At 42.5% G+C, this 15,235-nt stretch overlaps 2 protein-coding genes across 2 annotated transcripts in view; one reads left to right on the forward strand and one right to left on the reverse strand.

Annotated features, from left to right (window-relative positions):
• LOC107125619 (serine/threonine-protein kinase Nek5-like) overlaps nt 1–12,849 on the forward strand; it is a 30,381-nt gene extending 17,532 nt beyond the window's left edge. Inside the window, exons 14-22 of the mRNA XM_015429050.1 lie at nt 1,366–1,449; nt 2,261–2,365; nt 2,866–2,946; nt 3,879–3,950; nt 4,729–4,852; nt 5,281–5,403; nt 6,300–6,437; nt 10,652–10,763; nt 12,648–12,849. Coding sequence (XP_015284536.1) covers nt 1,366–1,449; nt 2,261–2,365; nt 2,866–2,946; nt 3,879–3,950; nt 4,729–4,852; nt 5,281–5,403; nt 6,300–6,437; nt 10,652–10,763; nt 12,648–12,849 — 1,041 coding nt within the window. The remainder of the gene's footprint in view (nt 1–1,365; nt 1,450–2,260; nt 2,366–2,865; nt 2,947–3,878; nt 3,951–4,728; nt 4,853–5,280; nt 5,404–6,299; nt 6,438–10,651; nt 10,764–12,647) is intronic.
• Nucleotides 12,850–13,629: 780 nt separating this feature from the next.
• ALG11 (ALG11, alpha-1,2-mannosyltransferase) overlaps nt 13,630–15,235 on the reverse strand; it is a 6,378-nt gene continuing 4,772 nt past the window's right edge. The window contains 2 exon segments of the mRNA XM_015429064.1: nt 13,630–13,952; nt 14,893–15,235. The exon segment at nt 14,893–15,235 is cut by the window's right edge and continues 29 nt beyond it. Coding sequence (XP_015284550.1) covers nt 13,681–13,952; nt 14,893–15,235 — 615 coding nt within the window. The 3' untranslated portion in view covers nt 13,630–13,680.

Genomic DNA, 15,235 nt, shown 5'->3' on the forward strand with positions numbered 1-15,235 from the left:
CATCTCTGGCTTGTGGCCTAGCTGGAGTCTATATTGATGCTGCCCCGCCCCAAGGTCCCTCTTTTCCCGCACTTTTTGGTGCAGCTCGGAAGTGTAGGCCAGCAGATGAGGAAGGCCCCTCTCTGGAACTACAGCTCAATTAAGCCTTCTGGGGGGTAGGGCTGCCAAGTGGGGGCGGGTGATGGGTAAACCCCCGCTTTGGAGGCCCGATTTCCGCCGCCGCGGAATCGGGTCCTGGGGGGAACTCCACGCCCCGAAGCGCAGTGTGGCTGCGTCACCTCTGGTCACTCACGTTGGGGGCGTGGCCACGATCGTCAGAGGGAAAACTTTACGGTTTTCCCTCCGATGATTGTGGCCACGGCCTCAATGTGAGCGACATAGCGCGTCACTTCCAGTGATGTGCTAGCGGCGTGCGCGCATCGCCGGAGAGCTCCCGGAGCCCGGCGAGGCTCCCCCGCCGCCAAGGTAAGTAGACTTGGCATCCCTACTGGGGGGACATTTTAAACACACAGACAGCAGCCATCTCACAGATACAGATAACTGCCATTTCGTTACACCTACCAACAGCTACTGAGGGGAAAAGTTAGACAGGAGGCAACTGTCTTCATCAAGAGAGAAAGCCGTCTGCCAAGAAATTCTGAGAGGGCACAGTGGCTGAAGGAGTGGGCGGGGAAGAGAAGCAAACCCAGCACCCAGCCAATGGCACACGAGTACTCTTGAGTGGTGGCTGGGTAGGACTCAGGCAACGCAGCCAGTGGCTAGGGACACGTTCTGAGTGACAGATCATTCAGCCAACTCATTTTGGCGCCACGTAGAATCTTGCCAGACTAAATTGCAAATATGTATAAGGATTGATATGTGTAAAGCTGCTTTAAAGAAGTCCATGAGATACATTTCTTTGCAGAGCAAGGCTCAAGCCTACTAGCACCTTAAAGACCAATGTGATTTCCAGGGAGGGTCAAAGCTTGAGAGTCAAAGCTACCTTCATCTGATACGTTCTGTTCTAGTCCAGGTAGTTATAAAGTACGTTGCCCAGTTCAGACATTTATGATGCTTGTGGAAGTGTACTGTAAGGCTCATTCCTTATGGGGATGTGGTTTTGAGTTTAGCCAGTTGTCAATAATCACACGATCCATCTTGATGGATGTGATGGCAGCCTCATGATTGCCTGATATATCATTGGTGACAAAAACTGGCTTTTAAAATTTTTACTACTCCAACTGAGCATATAGTTCAGAAGAGACCTTCTTGTTCTTTGTGTTTGCATCTAATATTACATAGATGTGGCTGTTACATGCATTACTAATGTGATTTTTAAGGGTGCATGCATGCTCAGTTATTTTTAACTCTGATGATCTTAAACAGGAATACCTAGAAGAGCTGCAGAATATTCGTCGACAGTACCAAAGTGAAGTCAATGAAATTAAGCTTAGAGCAGAAGCATTAGAGGTAAATTTCCCCATTCCAACTATTTACCCTGTCTTTCCCACATCTCTGTTTGCACAATGTAAAAAACTGATAATGTGATCAATTAAAGTGGCTTCTAGTTCTTGAAATAAAAATATTGTAAGTATCTGTTGTAGCAACACTTTAAGCATTCAGGGAGAGAATATGAGATTCTTGCCGCAAGACCCCTGTCATCTTAGGATGTTCACCACTGAACAGAACACCAGGGGCTGTCTCCTAAGAAGTGGGAGTGGATCTATATATGAAATGGATCTTTCCTGTTGTTCCCCCCCTTCCTTTACGACCATCCTCCTGTGCCCACTGAAAAGCAGATCCTGAGGATTCATGGACTTTTCAGAATGGCGTGATAAGCTCTGCAGAAGGATACATCTCAAAGGGGAAATCTCAACACACACACCCCTTTTGTGAGAGAGGAAATACTGTGAATGTTTTCATCAATGATAAATGCTGTACACGTCATACAAGTGTTGTAAAACACTACCTCCTGCCAAATTTCAACTACCTACCATACTATATTCAGCTTCGTTTGGTAGATAAATTCTTAGGGGGGTAATTTTACATATCCCTGAATGTAGATTTTATTTTTCAGTTTGCATTCTGGGTTTCAAAAATTATATTTGGATTGAGTGCCTTTATAAAAATGTCCTTTTATTCTATTATACATTTTTTGTGAGTTTGCCTGATTTCATTTTCATTATTTTAATAATCTTTTAGTTGTTAAATTACCCTTTGTGATATCTAGCATACTTTTCAGTAAAAAAAGTATAACTGAGTATGGTTTGTCCTAAAGGAGAACACAAATGTAAATGGCAAAACCTATCTTGTGAAACAAAAGAAGACTGAGGACCAGCCTTCTCACAACAGTGACATCCCTGGAAGAAAAGATGATCCAGTCCAGGTATTGACACTTCTATACACAACTATAGTTAGTCATATTAATCTGAAAAGGTGCATGCTTATAATTATAACATGGTACAGAAAGGCTAAAGCAATGGTTCAGTGTACTTTGTTATCTTCCAGTGCATTCCCAAAGAAGAGTTATACCCTTATAGGTCCAATGGTGTAACTCTGTTTAGAACACCACTGTCAGTCTCCTGCAGTGCTTTGGAATCTGCTGTTAGGCCAGTTAAAGCACAGCAGTCACTATAATCTTTATCTGCTGTTTTAATAAGAATCCTTTACATTTTTCTCCCCAGCCTCCTCTAATCAGTGATACAATTGGTCATTGAACCATCCTTATACCACATATATTGTTGGCTTCGTTACATATCCCTTTAAAAGTACCATCAGGATGCTTAGAGTGGAGCAACTCTGCATAGGATTGCACTGTAAAAATACTCTATTTTGACTGGAAATATCTGTGCATGTTTAAAACAATGTTTTTTTTCTCCCTTTAAGGTTATTGAACAAAACTTGAAAAAACTGGGACTGCGTAACTGGAAAGACAGAAATGTCATGGAAGTAAAACACAAAGCAAAGGTTAAAGAGTAACAGATTTTCTTTTTTCCCTGTTCTCATTGTTTTGGCTGGTCTTCTTATATTGGTAACTCTAGAAATTGGTTTCACATGGCAATTTATGTCGCTAAAGCCTAATTTTTTCTCGTTTGTCGGGTGGGAGGAGGAACCCCTCGAAACAATATACAACAGTAATTAAAAATGTACAAGATACATAAAAATACAAAAATATTAACACAAATAACAAATATCAGCCAGTAGATGAGAAGATAAGTATTTTATTGTTTTGTCGAATTGACTGACTTATTATCATCTGAAATAGTTTTCTTCTAAGCTGCCTTAGTATCTCTCTTGGTGGAAAGCGGAATTTTATCCTTATTATAAATGTGTGATGAGGGAAGGCAGCATGGTGTAGCCTGCTCTTGTCAGATCTTGGAAGCTAAGCAGAGTCAGTACTTGGATGGGAGATGAGCAAGGAATGCCCTGCAGAGGAAGGCAACAACAAACCACCCCTGAAAGTCTCTTGCCTTTGCCAGTACCTTGCTGGGGTTGCTGCAAGTTGGTTGCAACTTGACAGCACTAATGTACATATAAATATGTGCTGTTTCTGGCAATCAGTATTGATCAGTGCTATAATGAACACCCTATTCAAGTGAGGGGGCCCCCACGTCCTTAGCTTTATCTTCTTTAACTTTCTGCTAGTCTCTTGCACATGCCCAAATAGTGCAGGAAGGGAAGGGAAATACAGACCATAGGTGTGGACTGATGTTGCTTGTTTCCGTTTGGCAAGAAGAATTACCTCCCCATACCCAGCACTGCATAGATGTCTGCCTGCCTTTCAAGTAGGCAGGTGTTAGAAGGTCTTTTAAATTGCATATTTGCAAACTACAGAATTAGCATCTTTTATCAGCTCTTTATTTTTGCATGCTATTTAAATACTTGAAACTATTTTTCAGGGTGGTATAAAGTTTCAGATTGATTTAGAGGATGGAGTTCCAGATGTGAATAATTCCCAAGGCCAGAAAGAGGTAAATAGCTTTGTGAAACGCAATATACCAATACTCCATTCTGGTGATGTGTTTGGATCACAGGCAGACCAATCTGCAAAGTCTTCTCCAGGCATCTCAGGTGGGTGAACATCTGTGTTTGCATGCTGGTTCTTCCACTGGAGTAGATGAAGCAGCCACACATGGAAGAATTATGTATGCAAACAAATCTTCATACATGCAGGTGGGAGCCAGTTTGGTGTCGTGGTAAAGAGCAGCGGACACTAATCTGGAGAACTGGGTTCAGTTCCCTACTCCTCTACATGAAGCCAGCTGGGTGACCTTGGGCCAGTCGCAGTTCTTTCAGAGCTCTCTCAACCCCTAAAAATAAGTCTCGCTTGCCACTAGCACAATGCTAAGAGCTAGAACTTGTGGTTGTCAGACAATCCTAGGATTCCCTGGCTATTCTACAGACAATGCCATACAATAACAATAATAATAAATTAATTATTAACATACATGGATTCCTGGAAGTCTGTGATTTGTTGCCATAATGTCCGACACTCCTTGGTGTCAAATTAGCTTTTTTTTTTCAGAAGAAAATTTGGAGAAAGTGTTGACATTCCATAAAGAGAGCTCTTGCTGAAATGCATGTCTTCAGTCCAAGATAAGGGATTAGTAGATTGCACTTGTCTAAATCTGTCAAGTTATTGCAGTTCTTTACTTTCGCTTGTTCTTCCTGAAGAAGTTTTCATACAAAAGCTAAACAATGTGAGTGAGCTAAATAAGTTTCAGGTTTGATTCTTTTGTCTGCTTTCAGGAACAGAATGAGCTTAATGAAACCTTGACTTTTGAGGATGGAAAAGATCTTAAGGAAAAGCTGACAAATGTCTGTAATGATTATACTGACAGAGCTTTGGCAGAATTATGCTGTTTGGAAACAGGTATTTATCTTGAAATTGCTGGACTTATTGGGATGGTGTCCCCTCTTTAGTTAGCCTTGCATTCGTACGCATTCAGATTAGTGTTGCATGTACACTTTGTGAGCTGCTTCACACAGCTGTTTTCTCACCATAATATGACTCCCAGTTGTTAGGCATGTGACACAAGAACGGACTGCAGGACTTTATCACAAAGTCTCTTCCAAAAGGTCATGCAATGGACAAAAAAAGAAAACTCTCTGAACTCTTGTGTGTCACAGATTGTATAAGTCTCCTTGATCAACTGTTGACAGGGGGTGGGGGGAATGAATCACGGTCAACACATTAGAGAACGAGGACGGGATACAAATAGAAATAAATAAATAAATACGTCAGTATTCCATCCACACAGAGTTAAAAGCAATTAACAGTCACCTCCTCTTTCCCCTTAGATTCTGAGAATGAAGATGATTCCACAGCAGACAGGAAGCACTGGCAGGCTGCAGCCCCACAAACTCTCCTGAATCTCTTAGGGAATTCAGAGGTGACGTCTGTGTCCCCAGCCACAGATGAAGGTGATTTTTGTAGCATATTTTCTGTTCTTATATTGAGCACAGAGTGAGTGATTTGCTGCATCTGCTACAGGTCTGTCTTTGCACTGGAGTGTGAAATACAGTGGGCCTTTCAAAAGGGTCCTGTGCAGCGACAGAAATAATCTGTCACTGCAGAGAAACAATATTTCTGTGGTTCTCAGACTGGAGAGAGGCATCCCTAAACAGATCAGGGCAAATTCTAGGTTAGGGAATGTACTGGGGGGGAAATGCATTTTTAAAAAACCTGGATTGATTCAAAAGGGCACCGTGGCTCATTAGGCAGAGCATCTGCTTGGCCTGCAGAAGATCTCAGGTTCAGTCCTCAGCCTCCCCAGTCAGACCAATCAGGTAGCAGGAGCTGTGAAAGACCCCTGCCTGAGACCTCTGACAGCTGCTGACTGAGTAGACAGAAATGACCTTGATGGGCCAAGGGTCCAATCAGTATAAGGCAGTTCCATGTGTGTTCATTTATGTATTTTTTCCCCCATGTATGTATTTCTGAGATGGAAGTGCCCTCACACAGGGAAGTGCCCAGTTTGGTGTAGTGGTTAAGAGTGGTGGACTGTAATCTGGAGAACCGGGTTGGATTCCCCACTCCTCCACATGCAGCCACCCGGGTGCCCTTGGGTCAGTCACAGTATCATCTACTTAAGTCCCTGAGACTGGCAGTGGCTCTCCAGGGTCTCAGCAGAAGTGTTCCATGTCACCTTCTGCCTGGTCCTTCTAACTAGAGATGCTGGGGATTAAACCTGAAACCTTCTGCATGCCGAGCAGATGCTCTACCATTGAGTCATGGCCACTCCCCGTAATGTACTATAATTCAGTTTTAACTGAATGTCGTATTAACATTCACTGAGCTAACATATCCTGTTTCTCAGCAGACCCAGTGACCATTGTGCCTTCGGAATTCCGTGAAAAAAGGAAAAAATGGAGCCAAGAATCCCCTGGGACACTACTGAACATGTTAGCAGAAGCCGAGTGCTCCAGTGACACTCTGAACCAAGATGGAGAACCCAGTAAGTTCTTTCTCACATCCCAAGCAGCAAAGCAGTTCACAGCCAAGCTGAAACGATCCAGCTTCTTAAGAGGTAGTTCATTAGTAGGACAGCTGTATTCAGGTCCAGTAGCAGCTTAGAGACCAACAAGATGTTCAGGGTATAGGCTTTTGAGAGTCAAAGATCCCTTCATCATATCTGATAAATGCAGCTTTGACTCTTGCAAAGCTTATGCCCCCAAAATCTTGTTGGTCTCTGAGGTGCTTCTGGACTTGAATGTAGCTGTTCTACTGCAGACAGCGTGGCTACCCTATGAAACTATCTACGCAGTAGGAGATTCTGTTCTTAGAGTAGTTTCATGCCTACTACCATGTGTACCACTAGTGCCCAGGCATCCATTTTTGCTTATTTAGACCTCACCCCAGTTTTAGGGCAGGTTGCAGCGGGGGGGGGGGGGGGGGAAAAAAACGGGGCATAAAAACAACTTCTCAAAATATTACTTGTGATACTACATTGTAAGAGAGGAAAACATTTTCTATTAAACCTTATAAGTACCCTAAATCCTAATTACTAAGGTCTTGGGCAGGGTAAAAAAGTAGGGAACCAACCTTCTAATCAGCCAATAACGGCTTTATCAGCAGCTTGATATGCAGACATTGCTTGGCCATGGTGACTTTATTTCCATGCAGTAAAAATGTTCACCTGCTAACTTTTGCACATAAAACTGCTAATTCTTTTTTTTTTATGACCAGTTGATAATCTTACTAAAGGCTAGATGCCAAAGAGTCATGTAAATTTCCTATAGCCTGATACTGGAACTCCTCCTAATGAAGATTGTTCGGTGGCCCAACTCTATCTTATGTATGGCATTGGGCGGTTGAGTTTGTTTTACCCGTGTATCCAGAGGGCGGATTCAGAATGGACTCTCCTATTTCCCAGGAAGCGAGACAACACACTGATGTTTAATGAATAAATGTTGTCTTTACTAAGAATAGTTGATTTCATGCACACAAAACAGATGCGTTCACACATACATTCAGATCCTTTAGTTCACAGTAGATACAGAAACAATCAGTAATAAAAATAATAACTTCAGACAAACAATGAGGTAAGACACAGAAGGGTAGCGTTGATACTCATCTGACTTCCAGGCGAGAAGTAATTCTTCTCAGTAGAAGGAACAGGAACAAAAGTACTATCTTTACGGATTCTAAAACACACTGAATGGTCCAGCCAAACACGTGTGGGTTCTCTGGTCGCGATTCCAGAGAACACTTAAGAATCACCTACAGTAGACTTAAGTTGCAAAGGTGAAAGTAGTAAGGGGAATGGTTAGCTAACAAGAAACAAAGGCTGTGTTTCTTCTTTTAAAACCTAGTTTTGGGGGTTGGCATAAGGCCAATCTACACCTACAATCCGTCCCCTTCTCTATACCTATAGGTTGAAGGGTCGTGACGCTCCACCTAAAGGGGAGTGGGGCGATATTCAAATTCTAACCCTAACTTCAATGGGAGCCATGTGGCAAGATGTCAAAGTTGCATTCCCATAGCAACCTTTGACTTGTAGATGTTGGCTTGATCCAAGAAGGCAATAACAGGATGTTGTCTTTTGTGATTCCAAACCAGATAGGTGGGGTTACGTGCTATTCCAGGAGATCTGTAATGGTGGGCTCCTTGTTGTTTTCCAAGCCTACCCAGGCTGGGCTTAATGGAGAATGTCTTCTCTGTCCCAAAGCATGCTGGGGCAGGAGTGGGTATGCATGTGTCCATTTGCATAGGCAGAGCAGACCCTGCTAGTCCAGGTGCAATCATGAGATGCAAAGCAAGCACAAACACACAGCATTTCCCAAGCCCCACATACACAAATGCAGAGACGGTTACAGACATGGCATCAGCAAAACACAAATAATACATTCAAAAGCACATTTGCTAACAAGCCATATGAAACACTTGTGCTGAATCCTATAGCTGTGTTTAGACCAGCCTGTCACCTCAGCAGGATGTGTCAGAAAGCTAGTCACTGAAAGTGAAAGTGTCTATTTTCATGTTCTGGACCCATTTCTATCTTGTTTCAGGCTGGGATTTGGAACAGAGATTGCTTTGGTTGCCTTGGACAATGACCTCTGCTGAGATCTCTCAGCAGCCTTCAGTATTATCAGCCATAGTATCCTACTGAGCCACCTTTTGGCACTGGAACTGGGGGACACTGTGTTAACAGTGGTTCAAGTCCTGTTTGTTAGATCAGTGTCAGAAGGTGATGCTGGAGGATTCCTGCTCTGCCCCATGGCGGTTCAGTCTTATAACCCCATTCTATTTATTATCCATGTGAAACCATTGGTTGAGGTCATCAGGAGGTTTGGGCTGTGATGTCACCCATATGTGGATGATACCCAGTCTCTACCTTTCTTTCCCACCTAATCCCAAGGATGCTGTTGATGTTTTGAACCGGTGCTTGGAATCAGTAATGGGCTGGGTGAGGGTGAAGAAGCTAAAATTTAATCTTGATAAGACAAAGGTTCTCAGCCGTTGCCACAGGTGAAAACCAGGTGCCTGCAGCGGTGTGGAAGGGCTTTTGCTCAGCTTTGGCTAGTGCATCAGCTGCGTTTGTTCCTGATTCAATCAAGTAAAGCCACAGTGATCCATGCCTTAGTTACATCTAGACTGGACTGTTGCACTGCGCTCTCTGTGAGGCTACCCTGGAAGAGGGTTTGAAAGCTGCAGCTAGGGCAAAACACTGCAGCTAGACTGCTGGTCAGGGCCAGTTAGCAAGAACATGTAATCCTGATACTACAGCAGTTATACTGGCCACCAATCCACTCTTGAGCCCAATTCAAGGTGTTGTTTTTGTCTTTTGAAGCCCTGCCTGGCTTGAGACTGGGGGATCTGAAGGACCATCTTCTCCCATATATTCTTGCCCAGGAATTAAGATCACAAAGAGAGGCTCTCATGACAGTCCCATCAATCAAAGCTCATCTGTTGCATACATGAGAGAGGGACTTCTCGGTCACAGGCCCAGTATTATGGAACAGCCTCCCCAGAGAGGTGCACCTGGTCCCCTCACATTTGATCTTTCGGAAGCAGTTGAAGATGGTTTTATTTACAGCTGCATTTGATTAATTTACTGGCAGTTCTACATTATGGTTATAAATTTGATTATTTTAGGTATTCTATTTTATACATTTCTCTACAGCTGCCTTGAGTTCTGTAAGGTAGTGGTTAAGTGTGCGGACTCTGATCTGGGAGAACCGGGTTTGATTCCCCACTCCTCCACTTGCACCTGGCTGGATGACCTTGGGCAAGCCGTAGCTCTGATAAGAGCTGTTCTTGAAAAAGAGCAGTTTCTGTCAGAGCTCTCTCAGCCCCACCTACCTCGCAGGGTGTCTGTTGTGGGGAGGGGAAGGGAAAGGAGCTTGTAAGCCGCTCTGAGACACCTTTGGGTAGTGAAGGGCGGGGTATAAATCCAATCTCTCCTCCTCCTCTTCTTCTTCTAATGAATGTTTTAAATAAAACAAATCAACCTCTTCTTCTTCTAATGAATGTTTTAAATAAAACAAATCAATGAATGTTTAAAATGTCAATGACCTTTGCCTTCCTCTGTTGAGCCAAATTTTGTTTAGATAGAGACAGTGATCCCTTATACACATCTGATGGAAGGTCTCAGTGAAACAGCTGCTAGCATATTGGAAATCCTCTATGGTTTCAAAGAAATGTATTAACATGATCTAATTATGTCCTAAAAATAGTATGCTTTGGTGCCTAAATGTCTTAACAAACAGATTAGCTGCAGCTATAAAGTTTGGGTGTCTAACATCATGATTGCAATGGGGCATCCATGTTAGTCTCTCATAGCAAAATAAAACAAAAGTCCAGTGGCAACTTAAAGACTAACAACATTTATTTAAATCTTCAATGTTTACTTTCAGAGCTTATATTGAAATAAATGTTCTTAGCCTTTAAAGTGCTACTGGACTTCTGCTTTATTTTAACATCATGCCAAAAAAGCTTTTCACATTCATTGGGATGACTGCATATTGGATCCAAGGTTTCCATTCTGCTAATAGTGGAGAAGGTTCCTATTGCCGGTGGAAGGCTCCGCAGTTAGCTGATTGGAAAAGCTGGACACAACCAAATACAATTGCTCATTTAGAAAAATCTGCTCTCACCTTCCTGTGAGTTCAAGGTTGCTTACAAATTAAAATTACAAATTAAAACCCACTAACTGTTTTCCCTTTTCAGAGGAGACAGTTACCCCAGGGACTCCCAAAACTGATGAAGCTGATTCAGAACCAAGTTCTGCTGTTGATGTGGATGAAGACAGACTTGAGCCAAGATCTGATGATGACGACACGTAAGTCAGTGCAGTTAATACAGCTGCTTCCTTGAGAATATCGGGGCAGCATCATGATTTGTCATATTAACACCCCTGCTCTTAAGACTTTTGGAGAGACTGTTGGTGCTTATGGATCGGACGAGTCAATGACTGAATCGATGGAATAGCGCTTCTTGCTAGATTGATGTTAGTAACTGAGATGCAATTTGCTTCACATGTCCTAAAAAGATCATGCAGTGGATTTCCCATCTGCCCAGTTTATATCTCAATTCGTATGCAACTTACTATCATAAACATGTTGATAGTGAGTTAATGATTTATAAGATTATTTGTTTGACATTGTTTATAGACCTACCTTTGTTGCTGAGACTCAAGGTGGATCACAAAAGATAATTCAACCAGGTAGCTAAAGGCATCCAGTAAACAATGCAATAGTCCCAGGTTTGCAGTTAGAAAACAATGCAAACAAAAAACCATCTAAAGCATGACATGCCATAATCCAGAAAGTGGATTACAAAAGGAGATAATGTAGTAAAAGCAAGGTGATACATACAGTAAACATTGCAATAGGCTGCAGTCCTTCCCTTATGAAAGGGTCCTCCTGAGCTTTTTCATTATATTAGTTCTGATCCTTTTAAGAAATGCTCCCCTGAATGTTTCTGTTTTGCATTTTGCAAAATGTAGATATGGGGGAGGGGGCCTTCCTGATGGAAGTCACTGGGTTCAGTTCAGGGTGTTATCACCTATAAAGCCCGTAATGGCTGGATCCACATACCTACAGGGCTGCCTCTCCTGCTGTGCTCCACCAGAACAACGTCACTTAATCTGAGCCAAGGCTTCTGAGGGCAAATGAGTAAGACTGGTCACTGCCTGTTCACCGGCATTCTCTGTTGTGGCTCCCCACCTTCTGGAACGGCCTGCCTGAGGTCAGGAAGCCTCCCACTCTTCTGTCATTCTGTAGAGTGTGTAAAAGAGAATTGTCCAGGAAGACATTTTTGCAAAGGGACTAGGGCTGTAGTGGAATGGAATGGTTTGGGAGTACGATCTTTATAAAAGGAAGGAATGTGGGCTGTTCCAGTGCTCGTTGTATATTTGCTCTTGCTGCATTGTCTTCTTCTCTTGTAATTTTTGCAGTTTTCCTGACTTTCCTAGTACTATTGCATTGTTTAATGCATGTCTTACTGTTATATATCGTATGGTCACTCAGCATTAGCAAGAAAGGTTGGTTATAAATAAATTAAAAAACACAAATGAAGACACACTAGCCTGGGCTGCTGAACTTCAGCAGCTAAATGGCTGATTTCCTGTCCTCTGCAGTGCATTCAAATAGGCATTCAGATAGGCAAAAGTTATACTTCCTTATTACTTGAAGTCACCACCTGAACAGGGAGGCCACTTCTGGGCAAGCTAATGTGTGCCTTAATTGCATCATCCGTTTGCTTAGTGCCTCCCTTCTTAGAAAATGGCTGTCTAAAGGCCCCATAGATGTAGAGGCCCTATGGGATTTCTTCTGGAACCCCACACGGCTGCTTGCTGGGTTTGTAGTCTTGCTGGAATCACAGTTTTTGTGACCTGATGCCTCCCGAGGGATAACATATCATAGCCATTGTCTTCTTACCATGATAGTGTGGCTCAGCAAAGCATACTGCTATCAGTTGTAAGAATCAATGCAGCTACAGTTAACTACCCAAGTGGATGTTCACACAAACAGCACTTTCAGATAATCCTGCTTATGTCATAAAACTTCACCTTCCCAGGGTGACAATGTAGGAACCACCCCATAGACAAAGCAGCCCTTTGTCTTTCAGATCAATTTCAGTCGATTTAGTGGCCAACTTGAGAATGGAATATTTGGTTTAAAAACTCTCTCTGAATATTCATTTTCTGCTATTAATTATATAGTAACTTTGAAGAATCGGACGATGAATTGAGGGATGAGCTGATAGAATCCTTGGAGAAAGTAATATCGTCCCTGGAAGAGGAGGCTTTAAAAGCGGACCCAAATCAACAGGGAAAAGACGGTTTAACTGATAAAACATCTGATGGAGCTTTGGAAGAAAATGGTGACCTGACTGGAAACAAACAGGAAGCTGCAGTCAGTTAACATAATCTTGCACGGTAGTTTCTAAAGACTTATAGCAACGAGAGTTAGCTTTACAAAACTAGTGCCTCTTTGTAGGGTCAACACCCACCACTGTGTAGCAAACCAAGTATTAGGTTCGCAGCACTGGAAACAGTGTGTTCCACTGCAGCTCACATTAATGAACTTGACAAAACACACAACTGCCCTCCCAGTCTCTACAGTTATGACTTCCTTATATTAACTCATGCTGGTTTTTAATGTTGAAGCATTTAGGTTCCCATTTCTCTAGTTTATCAAGTATTTGATATTGTTTTCCATTGAAGAACTGCTTAGAACTGGAAAAAATTGGAAGTTGATTGTTTTAACCAATTCAGGTACTGCAGCTTCAGTGACAGGACTTTTGGCTGGGCTGAAGCATGTTATCTCCAGCAGAATGTAATCTTCTGGTAATGACTGCTGAAGTGGAGGGGGGGGATTTCATTGATTACCTATTTCAATAATGGTTTCACATTAATACAGTGCAGGAAGGTGGTGTCAATTTAAGAGTAAAAATAATCTCCAGTTAGAAGCAGATTCAGTTCTTGATACCATAAAAGTTAATTGAAAATCAAATCAGTTTTTAGCTATACACACTAATAAGAGTGCTACCCCCCTGCAAAACTAGTTATTTTGCAAAGCTGCAGTCTTAACAAATGTCCTGAACCATGCTAATTTTATGGCCTATCCCTATACCCACATTAAAGCCAGTATGTAACAGAAATACTTTGTTACACAATATAATTAGTAAATAAAGACAAGATATAAATGTAGCACCATAAGCCATCAAATGTGTCCAAACACATAAACAACATTTTATTTAAATAATTGTTCCACTGATAATAGGAATGTTTCCTCAAATTCTTGTTCAGCAAATCTCTTTACAGACTGACGAGCATTTTGCCTGATCTCCAGTCTTTTTGCTGGCGACAATGAAAATATATGAGCCATAGTATCTGCATAGTCCTCTTCATTTTCTGACAAAAATCCAGTAGTATGCCCTTCATAGGGCACCACAATGTCCAGTTTGGGGCCTCCGGAGTTGTGAGCAAGTATAATTGTGCCCGCTGCCATGCATTCAACGATTCCTATAAAAAAAGGCAAAAGAAACAGTCGTGACTTAACACTTCTCATCTGGAGGAGAAAGGAGGGCACCCTTGACTGACAGAAGGGCGTTTGCACACCTTAGGACAACACTCAGCCTTCTGCAATCACCACTGAGAGGCGGCTTCTCCTTCGGCAGTTCTGTTTTTGCCTTGGCACAGATTTTCCTGCCTCCTTTACCTCAGAATCTACAATTTTTCCTTCCAAAGTTATTTTCCACTAAAGTTCTTCTGTTTTGTAGACTAGTTACCAACTGATGCTGTCAAAAGAGAAGGAGGGTGCCGCCCAGCCGTGGTTAGAGAAAGCTGTGGATTATCCTGCATCCTGTCCCAGTGGGAGGAAGCATTTATTTATTTACATTTATAATTTGCCATTCTCACTGAGAAAGGAAGCTCTCTGTACCTCCACATAGGCAGGAGAAATCACAGCAAGTCTGCTCAGTCCTTCACGATTCTACAAACCCACATTAGGCTTAAAAGCACTAGAGAAAATATCATTAACATTTAAATGTCGTGTTTCCAGCATGTGATGCTACTGTATTCCCTTGGCATAGGGAATGGGTGCCATTCTGCTGAAAAGATCACCTGTACAAAATGGATAAGGTGAAAGCATACAGACAACATTCCAGTCAAAGGACTTGGTTCCAATGGAATGACAAAACAAGGTCTAGTGCTCCATGAGCAGGCGCTGAAGGATCGCCAAGCTTTCTTGTGCAAGCCCTACTGCCTGTATAAATGCCACAATGATCAATTTTCTTTAGGCCAAACCATAGTTTACCTTTCCATCCAAACTGAGAAACTGGTTTCTGCTTGCCGTGCAAGCCAGCATCCTCACCATTTAGAATCCTGGATTGTAGAACAAGCACAGGCCACAAGAAACAACTTTTGTGTCGTGTCATGCCAGATCGTATGCAGAACTACTCACCGATTCCAAAGTGTTCGTTCCACATGGTGTGAAGACCAATGGTTGCATTTCCTAGATGGGTCTTCAGCTCTTCAAATGGAATGTTAACCTTGAATTCCACCCGTTTCTCAACGCCCAGTTCTTGACAGAGCTTTTTAAGTTCATTTACACGTCGGTCATCTTCTTGGTTACGGCAGCCCCCAATCAGAATGAGTTTTGGTAGCGGCTGCTGCCCTGTACTCTTCTCCAACAGCTTAGCAAAGGCTCGGATCTGCAAAGGGTGGTCCTTCTCTGGCCTGAACTGGCTTACCGAAACAATAGTATGCTCTGTGGTGCTCTTTTCCTTGCATAGAAAAATATCCAG

The sequence above is a fragment of the Gekko japonicus genome, unplaced genomic scaffold (genome assembly GCF_001447785.1).
Source record: "Gekko japonicus isolate JY-2015 unplaced genomic scaffold, Gekko_japonicus_V1.1 scaffold1705, whole genome shotgun sequence".
NCBI lineage: Eukaryota > Metazoa > Chordata > Lepidosauria > Squamata > Gekkonidae > Gekko > Gekko japonicus.